This window comes from Emydura macquarii, unplaced genomic scaffold, assembly GCF_026122565.2.
Source record: "Emydura macquarii macquarii isolate MOO-44397 ecotype Brisbane River unplaced genomic scaffold, CSIRO-AGI_Emac_v2 contig_1635, whole genome shotgun sequence".
NCBI lineage: Eukaryota > Metazoa > Chordata > Testudines > Chelidae > Emydura > Emydura macquarii.
This window is the reverse complement of record NW_027131772.1, coordinates 156,942-171,747: the sequence shown is the minus strand read 5'-3', so window position 1 is coordinate 171,747 and position 14,806 is coordinate 156,942. Positions and strand designations below refer to the sequence as shown.

The window sequence follows — 14,806 nt, the reverse complement described above, 5'->3', positions numbered from 1 at the left end:
CAGCTGCCCCCAAAACTGACACCTTGATCTCACCCCCACAGCTGCTGCAGAGAGGAGCTAGGCCCCCATCCCAATTCCTGTCACGCAGCGTCCCTTCCACAGGCCTCCAGGTCCCCCGGCCTGAGGGGTAGAAACAAAAGGCCAGGCTGGCCCTGGGTCAGAGAGATGAAGAAACAACAGGAAGCAGCTGCTGAGCAGTTGGGCCCCAACCTCACAGATTCGGGGTGGGGGGGGGGGGTTGTGTCATGAGGCAGCAGGACAAGATGCCAACTGGCTCAGGATAGAGACGCTCCCTCCTGCACTCAGTGCTGCTGTGCGGCTAGGTGGCTGCAACTCAGCACCGGGCGAGCCGTTCCTGTGCGGCTGTTCCCCCGCTGCCCTGCCCTAGAGCTGGCTGCATTTCTATCATGTCTGCCTGGGCTGGGGAGAGATCAGGTGCTGTTCTGATCTGGGCCACGTCTCCGTGCCCCTGTCCCCGAAATTTCCTGTCCCAAGTGAGGCCGTGTGTCCATCTGGCATGGAGCTTGTGGCTCTGTCCTCTCCCTGGGTGGGTGAGATCCTACCCTGAAACTCCACATCCCTGCTCCGTTCTGCATGGCCCATGCTCCTATCGACCCCGGAGGGCGACTGCAGTTGCAGGGGCCCCTGTCCGCTACCAGGCATCTAGAGGGTGCAGAAAATGCTTTTCCACCCCCTGCTCTGTCCCACATCTGCTTCTTATAAACCACTGGCAGGAGACTCATCCTGTGTCCCGTGCTCAGGCCTGCTGCTTCTGGAGCCTGAACGTGGCCTGATGCCATGTTAGTTTGGGCTTGGTTTGTGCTCAAAGGGGTTGGCTCAGTAGAAGACGCTCAGCTCTCCCCTGGCAGTCAGGGGTGGCCGTGATGCCCCAGCATGCACTAGGGGGCAGTGTTGTGAACGGAGCAATAGGAGTTGTCCTGTGCTGAAATGCAGCTACTGCTGGGGAGTGGCAGCTGTTTGACATCTGCACAGCAACACTGAGCCCCACAGCAGGCTCCCTGCAGCATGGCACCCCCTAACCCGGCACTGGGGACAGCAGCCATTGTTGTCGGATGCTGGCTGAGGATGGGTGGCGCCCTGCAGTGCTGGGGTCTGGGCAGGACAGACACACAGCCAGGCTGGTCCCAGGCTGCCCCTTGGCATCGTCTCGTCCCCTAGTGCCAGGACAAGGTGCTGGGAGGGCAGAGGTAGCCTGGGCGGAAGGGCATGGTCTGGGGCAGGGCCCGTGGCAGCTGTAGGGGGAGCTGAGGCAGGGCTAAGGAGGGAACAATAGGCAGAGGGGTTACGGCGGCTCTGCTGCCTGCTGGGCGATTGCAAATTAGCAATCTCTGGCCAGGTGCATGCTGGGAGTTGCAGTCTCTGGCCAGGTGCATGCTGGGAGTTGCAGGCAGGAGAGGGCGTGCTGGGAGTTGGAGTTTCTGGCCAGGTGCATGATGGGAGTTGCAGTCTCTGGCCAGGTGCATGCTGGGAGTTGCAGTCTCTGGCCAGGTGCATGCTGGGAGTTGCAGGCAGGAGAGGGCGTGCTGGGAGTTGGAGTTTCTGGCCAGGTGCATGATGGGAGTTGCAGTCTCTGGCCAGGTGCATGCTGGGAGTTGCAGTCTCTGGCCAGGTGCATGCTGGGATGCTGACCCGTTCTGCGTGCACGTGAGCTGGTGGCTGCTCGGTGTGCAGCGCTGCCGTAGAGCCCCCGGCTGAGCGCCGATAGCGGGTGAGTGAGACCCCCCCGCCCTCCCTGGGGCCCCCCGTGTCCCCCCAGCTGCCTCCCCGGCGTCAGCTTGTGCACCCCGCGGGAGGGATCGGGGGGCGGGGCGGTTTGGGGGTGGGCAGGGGGTTTGGGGAAGGGGAAGGTTGGGGTGTGGGGGTTCAGGAGGTGGGGGCTGGGCTGGGCCGGGGGTGCTCAGCAGGTGGGGGGCTGGGCGGGGGGGGCTGTGCCAGGGATTGTGGGGAGGGGGCTCAGCAGGTGGGGGAGGAGGGATTGGGGGCTGGGCGGGGGGGGGAGAGGCGCTGGCTGGAGGGGGTGGGGTGGTTTGCTGTGCTGGGCAGGGATCGGGGGGGGGCCCTGGGTGTGGGGGGGCCCTGGGTGTGGCGGGCCCCCCTCTCTAACCCCCCCCTCCGTCTCTCTCAGCCCCTGCCATGCCGGCCAGCTGCTCCGCCTGCGGCACCGCCCCGGCCGCCCTGCGGCGCCCCAAGACGGGCCATGCCCTGTGCCGCCCCTGCTTCCTGGCGGCCTTCGAGGAGGAGACGCACCGGGCCATCGTGGACGGGCGGCTCTTCCGAGCCGGCGAGACCGTGGCCATCGGCGCCTCGGGCGGCAAGGACTCCACGGTGCTGGCCCACCTGCTGCAGCTCCTGGACCGGCGCCACGGCTACGGCCTGCGCCTGCGGCTGCTCTCCGTGGACGAGGGCATCGCCGGCTACCGCGACGCCTCCCTGGCCGCCGTGCGCCGCCACCAGCGCCGCTCCGGCCTGCCCCTGCACGTGGTCTCCTACCGCCAGCTGTACGGCTGGAGCATGGACCGCATCGCCCGCCACCTGGGCCCCCGCAACAACTGCACCTTCTGTGGCGTCTTCCGGCGCCAGGCCCTGGACCGGGGCGCCCTGCTGCTGGGGGCCGACAAGATCGCCACAGGTGGGGGGGGGGCAGGAGAGCCAACGGGGGGGGTGTGTGTGGCAAGCGTGGGCCAGGGGTGTGGCCAGGATCCCCGCAGGAAGGGGGGGTGTCAGCTGGGGGAGTTGCTGCTCAGCCTGGTTAAGATCTCCCCAGGTGTCTGTACGGGGTGGGGGGGGGTGCCATAGGGTCTGATTTGGGGGCTGTGTGCTGGAGGTGGGGGGGGCACCGCAAGGTCTGATTTGGGGGGGAAGAGGGACACTGCCGCATCTGATTCGGGGGGGCTGTGCATTGGGGAGGGGAGTCCCTCCCCCCCATGGGGGTCTGATTGTGGGGGGGGTTGTTCTGCTGGGCCCGATCCAGCCTGACTCGCGTCTCCCCCCCCCCCCGCAGGACACAACGCGGACGACGTGGCTGAGACGGTGTTGATGAACTTCTTGCGGGGGGATGTGGGCCGGCTGCGCCGGGGGGCGGGGGCCGGCCCGGCGGGCGGGGAGGGGGCTGTCCCCCGCTGCAAACCCCTGCGCCATGCCTACGAGAAGGAGATCGTCCTCTACGCCTACTTCCAGGGCCTGGATTACTTCAGCACCGAGTGCGTCTACGCCCCGCAGGCCTACCGCGGCCACGCCCGCGCCCTGCTCAAGGACCTGGAGGCCGCCCGGCCCAGCGCCGTGGCCGACCTGGGCCACTCGGGCGAGCGGCTCTCGCTGCGCTCCGACCTCCGCCTGCCGGCCCGCGGCGCCTGCCAGCGCTGCGGCTACGTGGCCAGCCAGCCCCTCTGCAAGGCCTGCGTCCTCCTGGAGGGGCTCGACCGCGGCCTGCCCAAGCTGGGCATCGGCAAGCACCAGCGCCTGCGGGACAAGCTGCGGGACGGGCAGCCCCTCACCCGGGAAGAGCGCAGGCGCCTGGGGGCTCCCGGCGCGGCTGAGGGGGAGCTGCTGGAGGAGCAGGCCCCCCCAGGGGAGCCAGGGGCAGAGGACGAGCCGCGGGGCGGACAGGAGCGGAGGGGGCCTCGAGGCCTGGACTTCTGAACTGGCGGGGGGGGCGTGCCGCTGAGAAACACCGCGCTCTCCCATCCCCCCCGTGGCCACGCGCTCTCCCATCCCCCCCCCCGTGGCCACTCATTCCTATCTCTTCCCACAGCCTCCATCCCCCCGTTATCCCGCCACGGCCTGCGTTTCCCCTGGTGCTCTCCAGCTTGTCCTCCCCGCCCCCAGAAGGTCCCTGCCCCGCCCTCCCCACCCCTGCCTGTGCTCCCCCGCTGCCAGGATTCCCCCTCCTGCCCTGTGCTCCCCACCCATCTCCCTCACCAGAATCCACACCCCCCACCTCATGCTCCCTGCCTGAATCCCCCCACTCCTGGTGCGCCCTGCCCTGTGTTCCCTGCCCGTCTCCTCCGCTGCCAGGATTCCCCCCTCCAGCTGTCAGCCCACCCCACCCCGCTGGCCAGGATTCCTAACCGCCTCCCCCCCCACCCCCAAGGCTTCTCCCTGCCCCACCCGTTTTCCCTGCCGCCAGGGTTCCCACCCTGCCCGTCTCTCCCGCTGTCCGGGCAATTGTGGGCAAGCCCCAGAGGGCCAGTGCCTCCCGCGTGGTGCGCTGTGCCAGCCGTCTCCTCGTCCTGACCGCACCAGGTGAGCCTCGAGGTGGTGGGTCATGCAGGGCTGTGGGTCAGGTTAGCAGGCGCAATTGAGTTCCGGTGGCAGGATGGGGGGGGAAGACAGGGTCCCCCCATCCCCCTCAATGTCATTAACTCTGCAGCCTGCCTTGTCTGCAGCGGGTCTGACCTCCGCTCAGCTGCCCCCATCTCTGCCAGGGTGGAGGCGCCTGGCATAAGAGCAGCCCCTGAGGAGTGATGCTGGCGTTTGCACCATGGTGCCATGGCCAATTGACAAGCAGGGGAGGGTCTCTGACTTTCACATCCCAGATTTTTTATTTTTATTTTTTTTTTACTTCATCTGACCTGAAATCTGGAGTGTGGGAGGGTGAGAGTTCAGACTCCTGGGTTCTATCCCTGGCTCTGGGAGGGGAGTGGGGACTAGTGGTTGGAGGGGGGTGGGAGCCAGGACTCCTGGGTTCTATCCCTGGCTCTGGGAGGGGAGTGGGGTCTAATGGTTTGGAGTGGGGGGCTGGGAGTCTGGATTCGGGTTCTGTTCCCAAGTCACTGTGACTGTAGGTAAGTCACTTTTAACCTCTCCATGACTCAGTTTTCTCTTCTCTAGAATTGAGATAATGCTGCTTATATTTTGTAAAGTGCTTTGAGAGCTGTGGATGATCATTGCCTGGTATTAACCAGTTGCTCTGTGTGGTTGGTGGTTCTCTTCTGCCCCAGGCACGTTACAAGGAAATACGAAAGAGCTGATAATAAAACAGTTTGCTGAAGAAGACGAAATCACTCGGTACCCAGCCTCTCAAACCTTTGGCAATCACATAACAAAAGGCAGCCAGGCTCTTAAAAAGAAAAATAAATCTCTCTAGCAAATGGTGCCTTTGGGACTGTGCTGCTTGGGAAGTCTGGAGCAAAATGAAGGGTTTTTTTTACACCAAAAAATGTAGAAACCAGAACTTGGGCACACTGACGCCAAACGCTTGGGACCAGGTTTGGACGTTGTTCAATTGCAAAACTTCATTTTTTCCCCCAGTAGAAATATGTTTCAGGTTAGAAACATGAGCAAATTAAACAGTTGAAAGGAAATGGCTTGAGGGATTGGAACCGAAGAAAAAGTTGGGCTTGCAAAAACATTGGAGAGTTTGGACTTTTCAGTCCAATTTGGGACTGGGACAATTCTTCCCCCTCACCCCGCTGAACTCTTGGGGCAGGGGGAACCTAGAGCATTTCTAGACGGATTACGCAGCCCGGCTCAGAGATTGCTTGGTTCAAACCACAAGGATCGGAGGGTGATGGGAAGGGTTTTATAGAAATGATGCTTAGTAAATCCACCCTGTAGAAGTGAATGGTGAATAGGAAGCTTTCTCTACCATTCCCGCCCTGTTCCATAGCGTGGATGTGCGTTCCCTTTATTCTCTGAGCAGTGTTTCTGAGGGTCCTGATCCAAAAGGGGGTGGCGAGGCTATTGTAGGGTGGTTGCGAGATCTAGTGTTACCGTATTTCAAGGACACTGGCGAGAGGAAGAGCTGAGGGGGAGGGGAGATACAGCTCTCCGGCCGCCCAGTACTGCAGGCAGAGCCATCGCCGGCAGCAGCAGAGGAGTAAGAGGTGGCCAGGACGAGGTTCCACTTTTATCACCACTCAGCAGCAAGCAGCACCAAGTAGGCACGGATGTAGGGGGATGGTTTGCATGCCAGGCCAGAGAGAGAGTGAGCCGAAGGCCCTGCTGGCTTTTACTAGCCCCGGTCAAGCGGCCAGGTGGGCACTGGGGGTGGCGTGCACCAGCAACGCCCAGACACATGGAAACAAGCACGTGCAGTTGGGTGAGTGAAATGATCGTCAGCCTGGCCCGTGTAGGGAAGCTACTAAGGGCTTCAGTGCCTTTGACCGCAGGGATGATGATTCCATGCTTCATTTAAACAAAACCAGAGTCCTGTAGCACTTTCAAGACTAACAAATTTAATTTCTGCAGGCATAAGCTTTCGTGGGCTGTAACCCACTTTGTCAGAAGTAAGGAATAGAAATCAGAGAGGGGGTATAAATATATACATCCAAGAGTAAGGAACAACAATGGGGAGGGTAGGTGTTAGCAAAGTCCATTCAGTTAGAGTAGATGAGGCCTATTCACAACCATGGATTAGGAGGTGAGAATGTGTGACCAGTGACAATTACTTCTTGTAATGAGAGAACCATTCCAAGTCTCTATTCAGACCCAGTCTGATTGTGTCAAGTTTGCAGATGAGTTCCAGCTCTGCAGTTTCTCTTTGAAGTCTGTTCTTGAAGTTTTTTTTGTAGAAGTACAGCAACTTTCAAGTCAGCGACAGAGTGTCCTGGGAGATTGAAGTGCTCTCCGACCGGTTTATGGATGTTACCATTTTTTGTGTCTGATTTGTGTCCATTTATTCTTTTGCGCAGTGACAGTCCGGTTTGGCCAGTGTACATGGCAGAGGGGCATTGCTGGCACATGATGGCATATATCACATTAGTCGATGTGCAGGTGAATATGCCATCATGGGCCCTCTGCCATGCACATCGGCCAAACCGGCCTGTCACTACTAAGTGGGTTGTCTGAGCCGGGCGGTGCACAGAGGTGGCCAGAAAGGTTGAACTTCATGAAGCATTTTCAGCTCTACCGATGAAAAACACCATTGTGACATTCCCCCTCCCTTTGTGATCTGGACTGGTGTGTAGCTGAGTGACCCCAATTCCTCACTCCTGGGCCCTGACTTACTCTGCTTCGCCGTGTGAACCACCCACTCCTGGGTCAGCCCACGCACAGCATCCTGTGAGTAATCAGTCCCCGGCCCAGTGAAGGAGCGCTTCTGGCCAGCCGCTCACGGGATAGACCCCCGGCAAACACCTCCCAGTCCCAGATGCAACTCTGAGAACTCCCATCATGCAGTGTTGTACATTTATGTTTGTCTGTCTATCAGTGGCGCTGCCTGAGTCTGCAGAGAGCCTGAGCCCATTGCTCTGAAATCAATGGAAGTTAAGTGCCTAAATACCTTTGATGTTCTGGGCCTCTGTCTCTGTTTCCCCATCTGGGAATAATAGGCTGGGGATAATAGCACTGCCCTACCCCCAGAGGGGGTGGGGGTGGGAGGAAAAACACATTAATGAAGCCTAAAGCACTATATAAGAGCTAGATATCATTTATTGGGCTGGCGTTAGTGGTGCTGCGCTAAGTCACGTCAGGTAAGAATTTGACCGCCATGGCCTTAATTTTAGAAATAATAATGGCTACTTGTCTTTGCGTGGATTATTTGCCCCTCTGCTGGCAGATGATTTTCACCTCTATGATGGTTTTGTAATACTCCTTGGAGGCTGGCTTGAACTCATTCACGAGCGCTTCAAGTTTCTGAATCTCTGCCTCCAGTTGGCTTCTTTCTGTGGCGCCTATGATCGCGCTGAGAATCAGGTTGAGACCAACGCCCACAAGAGCAGAAGCCACAATGCCGCCGAACAAGGAGATGCCGACTTCGGCCATGAGCGCAGTAATTTGGCCGCAGGCAGAGATCGTCACATTTGAATAAATCAGCGTGAAGAAGATGCCCGCGGTCACAACCCCAATGGTCACCTCTGCCAGAATTTTCATCTTCGTGGCATCTGTCTCCTGGACGTTGTGAAGCTTTCGGTAGAGGGCGGGCTCCAGTTTGCTGGCCAGCGCTTTGTCGATGTCCTGCAGCACGCCTTGGATGGATTTCATGGCTGCGAGGAACACGTCGGTGTTCTCCTTGATGGTGCCTTGCTTGTTCATCTTAACGGGGGACAACTTGCATGTCCAGTGTGTGTTTAAGACATCAATCAGAGTATTGGCGGCATCAAAATTGAGCTCTATGCAGTCGATCAGCTCCTGGTGTAACCTCACCACCTTCGCCCGCCTGTCTGGGTTGCCCGGGTACAGAAGATCACTCCAGGACATTCTTGAGAGAACTGCCAGGAGAGGAAGAAGGAGGAGGTGTTAGCCAGCTCTCCCCACTGTGTCCCCCCCCAAATCACTGGCTTAGTTAGTGCAGAGTCTCAGTTTCCATTTAAAAAAAAAAAGTCTCCTGGGCCCTGATCCCCAAAGGTCTTTAGGTGCCCAATTCCCAGTCAATCCATGGGAGTTGTGCACTTACAGACCTTTGAGGTTTTAGGGCAGAAGAACGCGGCCAGCATCTCTCTCCCCGTCAAACCATGTGTCCTTAGGAGGAAATTACATGGAGAAACCAGCCAGAGCCCCAGGGGTCAGTCCTGGGGCCTGTTTTGTTCAATATGTTCATTAATGATCTGGAGGAAGGGGTGGATGCACCCTGAGCAGTTTGCAGATGACACTAAGCTGTGGGGAGTGGTAGATACGCTGGAGGGTAGGGATAGGATACAGAGCGACCTAGACAAATTAGAGGATTGGGCCAAAAGAAATCTGATGAGGTTCAGCAAGGACAAGTGCAGAGTCCTGTACTTAGGACGGAAGAATCCCAGGCACAGCTACAGACTGGGGACCGACGGGCTAGGCAGCAGTTCTGCAGAAAAGGACCTGGGGGTTACAGTGGATAAGAAGCTGGATGTGAGTCAGCAGTGTGCCCTGGTTGCCAAGAAGGCTAACGGCATATTGGGCTGCATTAGTAGGCACATTGCCAGCAGATCGTGGGAAGTGGTTGTTCCCCTCTATTCAGCACTGGTGAGACCACATCTGGAGTATTGTGTCCAGTTTTGGGCCCCCCACTGCAGAACGCATGTGGACAAATTGGAGAGAGTCCAGCGGAGGGCAATGAAAATGATGAGGGGGCTGGAGCACAAGACTTATGAGGAGAGGCTGAGGGAACTGGGCTTTTTTAGTCTGCAAAAGAGAAGAATGAGGGGGATTTGATAGCAGCCTTGAACTACCTGAAAGGGGGTTCCAGGGAGGATGGAGCTAGGCTGTTCTCAGTGGTGGCAGATGACAGAACAACGAGCAATGGTCTCAGGTTGCAGTGGGGCAGGGCTAGGTTGGCTAGTAGGAAAAAGTTTTTCCCTGGGGGGGTGGTGAAGCACTGGAATGGGTTACCTAGGGAGGTGGTGGAATCTCCATCTTTAGAGGTTTTTAAGCTGTGTCTTGACAAAGCCCTGGCTGGGATGATTTAGCGGAGGTTGGTCCTGCTTGGAGCAGGGGATTGGATTAGACACCTCCCTTGGTCTCTTCCAACCTCAATCTGCTGATTCTATAAGAGCCTTCGGTTGGGAGAGGCAGAATCCGCCCGAGCAAGTTTCTCAGGCTATCCAGAGAGCTTGGTACAATTTGGCCTGGACTGGCTGTGCCCCGAGCTGAGCGGCTGTTTGCTTCAACCCTCCCCCTCCTTCGGTCTCCAGTTCAGCTTCACTCCCCACCTGCCCGTTCTTCCCGGCCCGGCCCTCCATTTAGCTGATTCTCACGTCCCCATCCCCCCAACCCTCCAAAATCATGGCAGGAGCACACCCTTCGCTGCCATCTCCGTTATCTCCCTGTGGGTGTGATCCAGCCCAGCCGCATCCTCCCTCCTCTGCCCCCCTCCCGCCACCCGGCCGCTCTGTTCAGAATAAATCTTCTGGGCTGGGCCCGCCTGCCACTCCCTGATTGTGCAGTGCCTGGCGTAACGAGGCCCCAGTCTTGGCTGGCTTTTAGGTACCCCAGCAAGAAATGTGATGAATGATGGCTGTCAGAGTTACCCACAAAAAGTGTGACGGACGCAGTGACGCTGCCTGAGTCTGCAGAGAGCCTGGGCCCAGTGCTGGGAGGGTGGGGAGCTGCCGAGATAAATCAGTCCCGTTCTCTGGACTCTCAGCCAACTCCCAAACACACCCTGAATTGCCAGAGAGATTCCCCTTGCCCCAGTAATGTCCCAGATACCACCCCCCCCCAATTTTCCCCCGCCATCACCTAACCACATTCCCCCCTACCCCGATCTCTGATGTCCCAGCACCCTAGCCCCTCCTCCAACCCCCGGGCTGGCCCTAGACCAACTGGTGCCCCAGGTCAAGAGCATCTTTGGTTCCCCTTCCGCCCATTTGTTAAACTGCTGAACACCCCTGGGGGGCACGGAGGAGCAGCGTTCGAGGGAGGGAGCAAGCAGCAATACCAGGCACTCCACATGTGCAGATAAGTTTTCCCAGGTGGGTTCGGGAGTTAGGGGTGAAGAGGGGAGTGGAGCATCCGTGAGGGGCCAGGGGCTCACACTCACACACTGAAAGGGGTCAGCAACACACAAAGTATGAGAACCACTGCTCTAGGAGGTTCGAGGAAAACAAATCCGCACCGGAAGACCTGAAATGTTTTACTTCAAACCCTCTATTTCCCCGTTTGTCACTCCCAACAAAACAACCCCCCCTGAGCCCAGTGCCCTCAAACTCGGCATGCCCTAAATCACGCTCTAAATCCGGCTCTGTCCACCCCCAACACTTTCCAGCACCCTCCGAATCCATCCACCCCAGAAGCACGTCCGCACCCCTCACCTACCTCGCCATCACCTGCCCCGGCCGCATAGCTGCCAAATTTTCTGTAGTTGCCTGACTTCCTCCTGTGATGCTGAGTACCTCAAAGTAGCCCCCTGGTTCCCCCTCCCATTCACCCCTGTGATGTGATTAGAAGATGCTTCGTACAAAGTCTGCCTTTGGAGGTATCATTTTAAAATTCTCGGCTTTGGAAGGCTGAGCGGTCCCACGGTCCAGATTGCCCCCGCGGGGACCCCGTCACCCACCCCAAATCCATCCACCCCAGAACCACCTGGCCCAGCCACGTAGCTGCCTAGTTTTCTGCAGTTGCCTGACTTCCTCCCTCTCTGCTGCTGCCTGGGGGACAGAACTGTCGATCGTAAGCTGACGTTTGTGGCTGTCTGCAAATTAGCCCGTGAAGTAAGTTGCATAAAATGCCGTGCCTGGAGCCGGGCCAAACTGGGCAGCTGGGTTTCTGCCTTCGAGGGGCACCTTGGAATGATTCCATTTTTGTCCTTTCCCCCCAGAGCTGGGCGCATTCTCCAACCACGGTCTCCCCGATCTCGTACCCAGGGGAATCCCGGCTCCTACTCGCTATTCATCAGCTTCTCCAGCCCAGGGTCACTCACGCCTCCTTAGCCACAGCATTCCCTGGGGGGCTCAGGGGCAGTTGGCTCCACCAGGACACCTGGGTCCTTCCCAGAGTTGCAGCTCTCCAGGGTCCCCCTTTGGAAAGCGGCAACCGCCCTGCAGCTCCCCCCAACCCTGCCCCCCACGACATCCCCACTGACCCCTAACCTGTGAGTGACTTTGTCCCTAGACGGGCACCTTGCAACGGGCTGCATTAAAACCCGTGCCCTCACTGCCTTGGCCCTGGCACGATTTACCCCTCCTCCGATTTGTGTGTCCTCTGCCTTGTCTGACTCAGTTATTCACCTGCTCGCTGGCCGTGGGGGAAGCTGAGGCACTGTTCGCGCGGGCAGAGATCAACCTCGCTCCTGGCAGCAGCCCGGGCAGGGCTTCGCTCGTGCTGGCGGCTAATGCTCTCCGGAGAGGATCCCTTCGCTGTGATGTTTCAGCTCTCTTTTATAGGAGAGCTGATCTTTGCTTTCACTTTCACTGGCTCATAGAGCTAGCGGGAAACTGGCAGACGCGAAGCCCAGCTATGGCCAGGAACGCGGTGCCAGCGGATGGCACCTGGTCCTTAACGTGGCTGCTGCTCTGACCCAACTGTTGCTTAGTAGAGGGGTTCTCAACCAGGGGTACACGTGCTGGGTACCAGGGGAACTGCTTCAACCCACGCCCTCAGAGTCCGTCCTGTTGCCATGGAGGGAGGCTCAGGAAGTGGGGTGTAGTGGTTAGAGCCGGGGCAGAACGATACATTCATCTCATCCACGGGCCATCCAGTCGGGCTCAGCTGCAAACACCTGCCCATGTGCATGAGTGCGGGGGGTGCTGCCGCCCCCGGGAACCCCACTCCGGCCACCCCCCCCGCTGCTCCCCATAAATGGGGCGTGAGAGTGATCTCCCGGCTAGCAGGGGGCTGCAGGAAGATGGAAAATCAGCTGTTGGAGAGGCCCTAGAAGGCTTATAAGCCAGGCCAGAGGGTTCCAGAGAGAGGGGAAAGGAGTCAGGGGAAGGACGGAGGGTTTGCCTGTTTCCCTGGCTCTAAGCAGCCCCTGGGAGGACTGGACCCACCAGGGCACGGTATGGTGGTGGGTGCTCCAGACGCCCGCGGTAAATAAACCATGGGTGACTGCAGGTCTGGGTCCCCGCTTTGCTTTTGGTCCCGAGGGGGACGGAAGAGGGAGGTGGCGAGGGCTGGATCTGTTACAACCCCTAAGGCTGCCAAGAACAACAGGAGTGGGGGAGGTTGGGGGGGCCTGGCTTCCCATAACCCACATGCTTTCAAAGAAACGGAGCCGGGCTGGTTTCCAAGTCCTGGTTTTCTCCTTAGTCACGAGGGGCAGAAAGACACATTCATCTCATCCAGGGGCCAGCGAGCCCCGGCCAGGCCCGGCTGCAAACCCCTGCCCGTGGCCTTCCACCCACGCCCTCAGAGTCCGTCCTGCTGCCAGGGAGGGAGGCTCCAGCTTTCTTCCATCGCAGATCTGCACAGTGTGGGCAGAGAGGTCAAGGGCGCAGGCTCAGAGTCAGGGGTCCCAGGTTCCATCATCAGCTCAGGGAAGGGAGGGAAGTGGGGTCTAGTGGTTAGAGCAGGGGAGGCTGGGAGTCAGGACTTCTGAGGTCACTGCGTGAGTGTAGGAAAGTTACTTTTGCCTCCCTCTGACTCAGTTTTCCTGCCTCCAGCCCCAATCTGGGGGTCGAGCTGGCGCACCCTTAACTGCGCCTTTGTGGATTTGAAGCCTGGATCTGACGGTGAAGCTAGAGTGGAGGTTTTACAGAGACTCGCCCCATCTCGACGGACAAGCTCTGAGGGATGGAGAATCCGCCCCGTCCCTGGGGCAATCATTCCCAGGGTTATTCCCCTCCCTGGGGAAAATCTGCCCCTCATTCCAAGTCTGGATTTGCCCGGCTTCCCCCCTCAGCTGTCAGCTCTTGTCTGCTGGGTTAAAGAGCTCTCTGCTCCCCGAAAACTCCTCCCCAGAGAGGCGCTGACAGGCCTGGTTTGGTTCCCTCGTCCCCTTCTCTGGGAGAAACTCCACAGACCGAGCTCCTTCCTTCCCCGGCTCTCAGGCAGGTTTTCCAGCCCTCAGATCATCCCCCTTGTTCTTCCCTGACCCCTCCCCGGTTCCCCGACGGCCCGATTGCCATTCGGCCTCCCCAGGTCTCCCTCTCTTGGGGTGGAGCTGTGCATGGAACAGACATATCCCAGGGTAAGGGAGGTGCAGAGTCCCCCACCAGGGGTGTTGCCCGCAGTCCAGAATAACCAGGGGGGCAGCAAATACCCCCCCAAGCCCCGCCTCCTCTCCTGCTCCACAGGCCGACTGTTGCTGGGAGCAAGGGGGTGGGGGCAACCCGGACAGCCCCCCCCCGGCCCTGCACCTTCCCCCTCTGTTGCCTGTAGCTGAGGACACCTCCAGCGATAGCCCCAGGACGGAGCACGACTGCCGGCTGCGCAGAAGCACGTTGGCGAAGCCGGGTGAAGGGGGTCGCTGCTGTCTCCTGGCCACGCCACCCACTGGTGGGGTGACTGCTGAAGCCAAGGGCCGGCTTTCCGACAGGATTCAGGGGCCGAAAGAGGCAGAGAGGGGCCTGATGGAGCTGTTCGAAAGCACCTAACTCCCTTTGACTGCCGCGTATGCCCACGTGCATGAGTGCGGGGGGTGCTGCCGCCCCCGGGAACCCCCTTCCGGCCACCCCCCACTGCTCCCCGGCGTGAGCGTGATCTCCCGGCTAGCAGGGGGCTGCAGGAAGATGGAAAATCAGCTGTTGGAGAGGCCCTAGAGGGCTTATAAGCCAGGCCAGAGGGTTCCAGAGAGAGGGGAAAGGAGTCGGGGAGGGACGGAGGGTTTGCCTGTTTCCCTGGCTCTAAGCAGCTCCTGGGAGGACTGGACCCGCCAGGGCACGGTATGGTGGTGGGTGCTCCAGACGCCCGCGGTAAATAAACCATGGGTGACTGCAGGTCTGGGTCCCCGCCTTGCTTTTGGTCCAGAGGGGGACAGAAAAGGGAGGTGGCGAGGGTCGGATCTGTTACAACCCCTAAGGCTGCCAAGAACAACAGGAGTGGGGGAGGTTGGGGGGGCCTGGCTTCCCATAACCCACGTGCTTTCAAAGAAACGGAGCCTGGCTGGTTTCCAAGTCCTGGTTTTCTCCTTAGTCACGAGAGGCAGAAAGATGCATTCATCTCATCCAGGGACCAGCGAACCCCAGTCAGGCTCGGCTGCAAACCCCTGCCCGTGGCCTTCCACCCACACCCTCAGAGTCCGTCCTGCTGCCAGGGAGGGAGGCTCCAGCTTTCTTCCATCGGAGATCTGCACAGCGTGGGCAGAGGTGAAGGGGGCGGGCTGAATAGGCGGAACTCCTGGGCTCCATCCCCGGTTGGGGGGGAAGTGGTTAGAGCAGCGAGGGCTGGGAGCCAGGACTCCTGGGTTCTGGTTCTGGGAGGGGAGTGATCTCTAGTGGTTAGAGCAGGGGGGCTGGGACCCAGGACTCCTGGGTTCTGTCCCTGGCTCGGAGCA

The 14,806-nt window shown here is 59.3% G+C and overlaps 2 protein-coding genes across 3 annotated transcripts; one reads left to right on the top strand and one right to left on the bottom strand.

Annotated features, from left to right (window-relative positions):
* The first annotated feature begins 1,637 nt into the window (after positions 1 to 1,637).
* On the top strand, positions 1,638 to 3,660 carry CTU1 (cytosolic thiouridylase subunit 1). The gene is made up of 3 exons (XM_067555370.1): positions 1,638 to 1,729; positions 2,147 to 2,650; positions 3,023 to 3,660. Exons 2-3 carry the CDS (start codon positions 2,155 to 2,157, stop codon positions 3,658 to 3,660), a joined length of 1,134 nt encoding a protein of 377 aa, XP_067411471.1. The 5' UTR covers positions 1,638 to 1,729; positions 2,147 to 2,154.
* Positions 3,661 to 6,194: 2,534 nt separating this feature from the next.
* On the bottom strand, positions 6,195 to 11,712 carry LOC137157940 (single-pass membrane and coiled-coil domain-containing protein 3-like). Of its 2 annotated transcripts, none has more exons than XM_067555361.1 (2): positions 11,601 to 11,712; positions 6,195 to 8,171 (listed from the first exon to the last, which is right to left on the bottom strand). In XM_067555361.1, the coding sequence occupies exon 2, from the start codon at positions 8,158 to 8,160 to the stop codon at positions 7,498 to 7,500; it is 663 nt and encodes a 220-aa protein (XP_067411462.1). In that variant the 5' UTR covers positions 8,161 to 8,171; positions 11,601 to 11,712; the 3' UTR covers positions 6,195 to 7,497. The 2 variants fall into 2 exon arrangements, with proteins under 2 accessions (XP_067411462.1, XP_067411463.1); XM_067555362.1 differs by lacking the exon at positions 11,601 to 11,712 and adding an exon at positions 10,690 to 10,764.
* Positions 11,713 to 14,806: the final 3,094 nt, after the last annotated feature.

Coding starts and splice junctions, on each gene's coding strand:
- LOC137157940 (XM_067555361.1), bottom strand. CDS start 8,160: ATGTCCTGGAGTGATCTTCTGTACCCGGGCAACCCAGACAGGCGGGCG.
- CTU1 (XM_067555370.1), top strand. CDS start 2,155: ATGCCGGCCAGCTGCTCCGCCTGCGGCACCGCCCCGGCCGCCCTGCGG. Junction 2,651..3,022: donor GGCCGACAAGATCGCCACAG/GTGGGGGGGGGG, acceptor CCCCCCCCGCAG/GACACAACGCGGACGACGTG.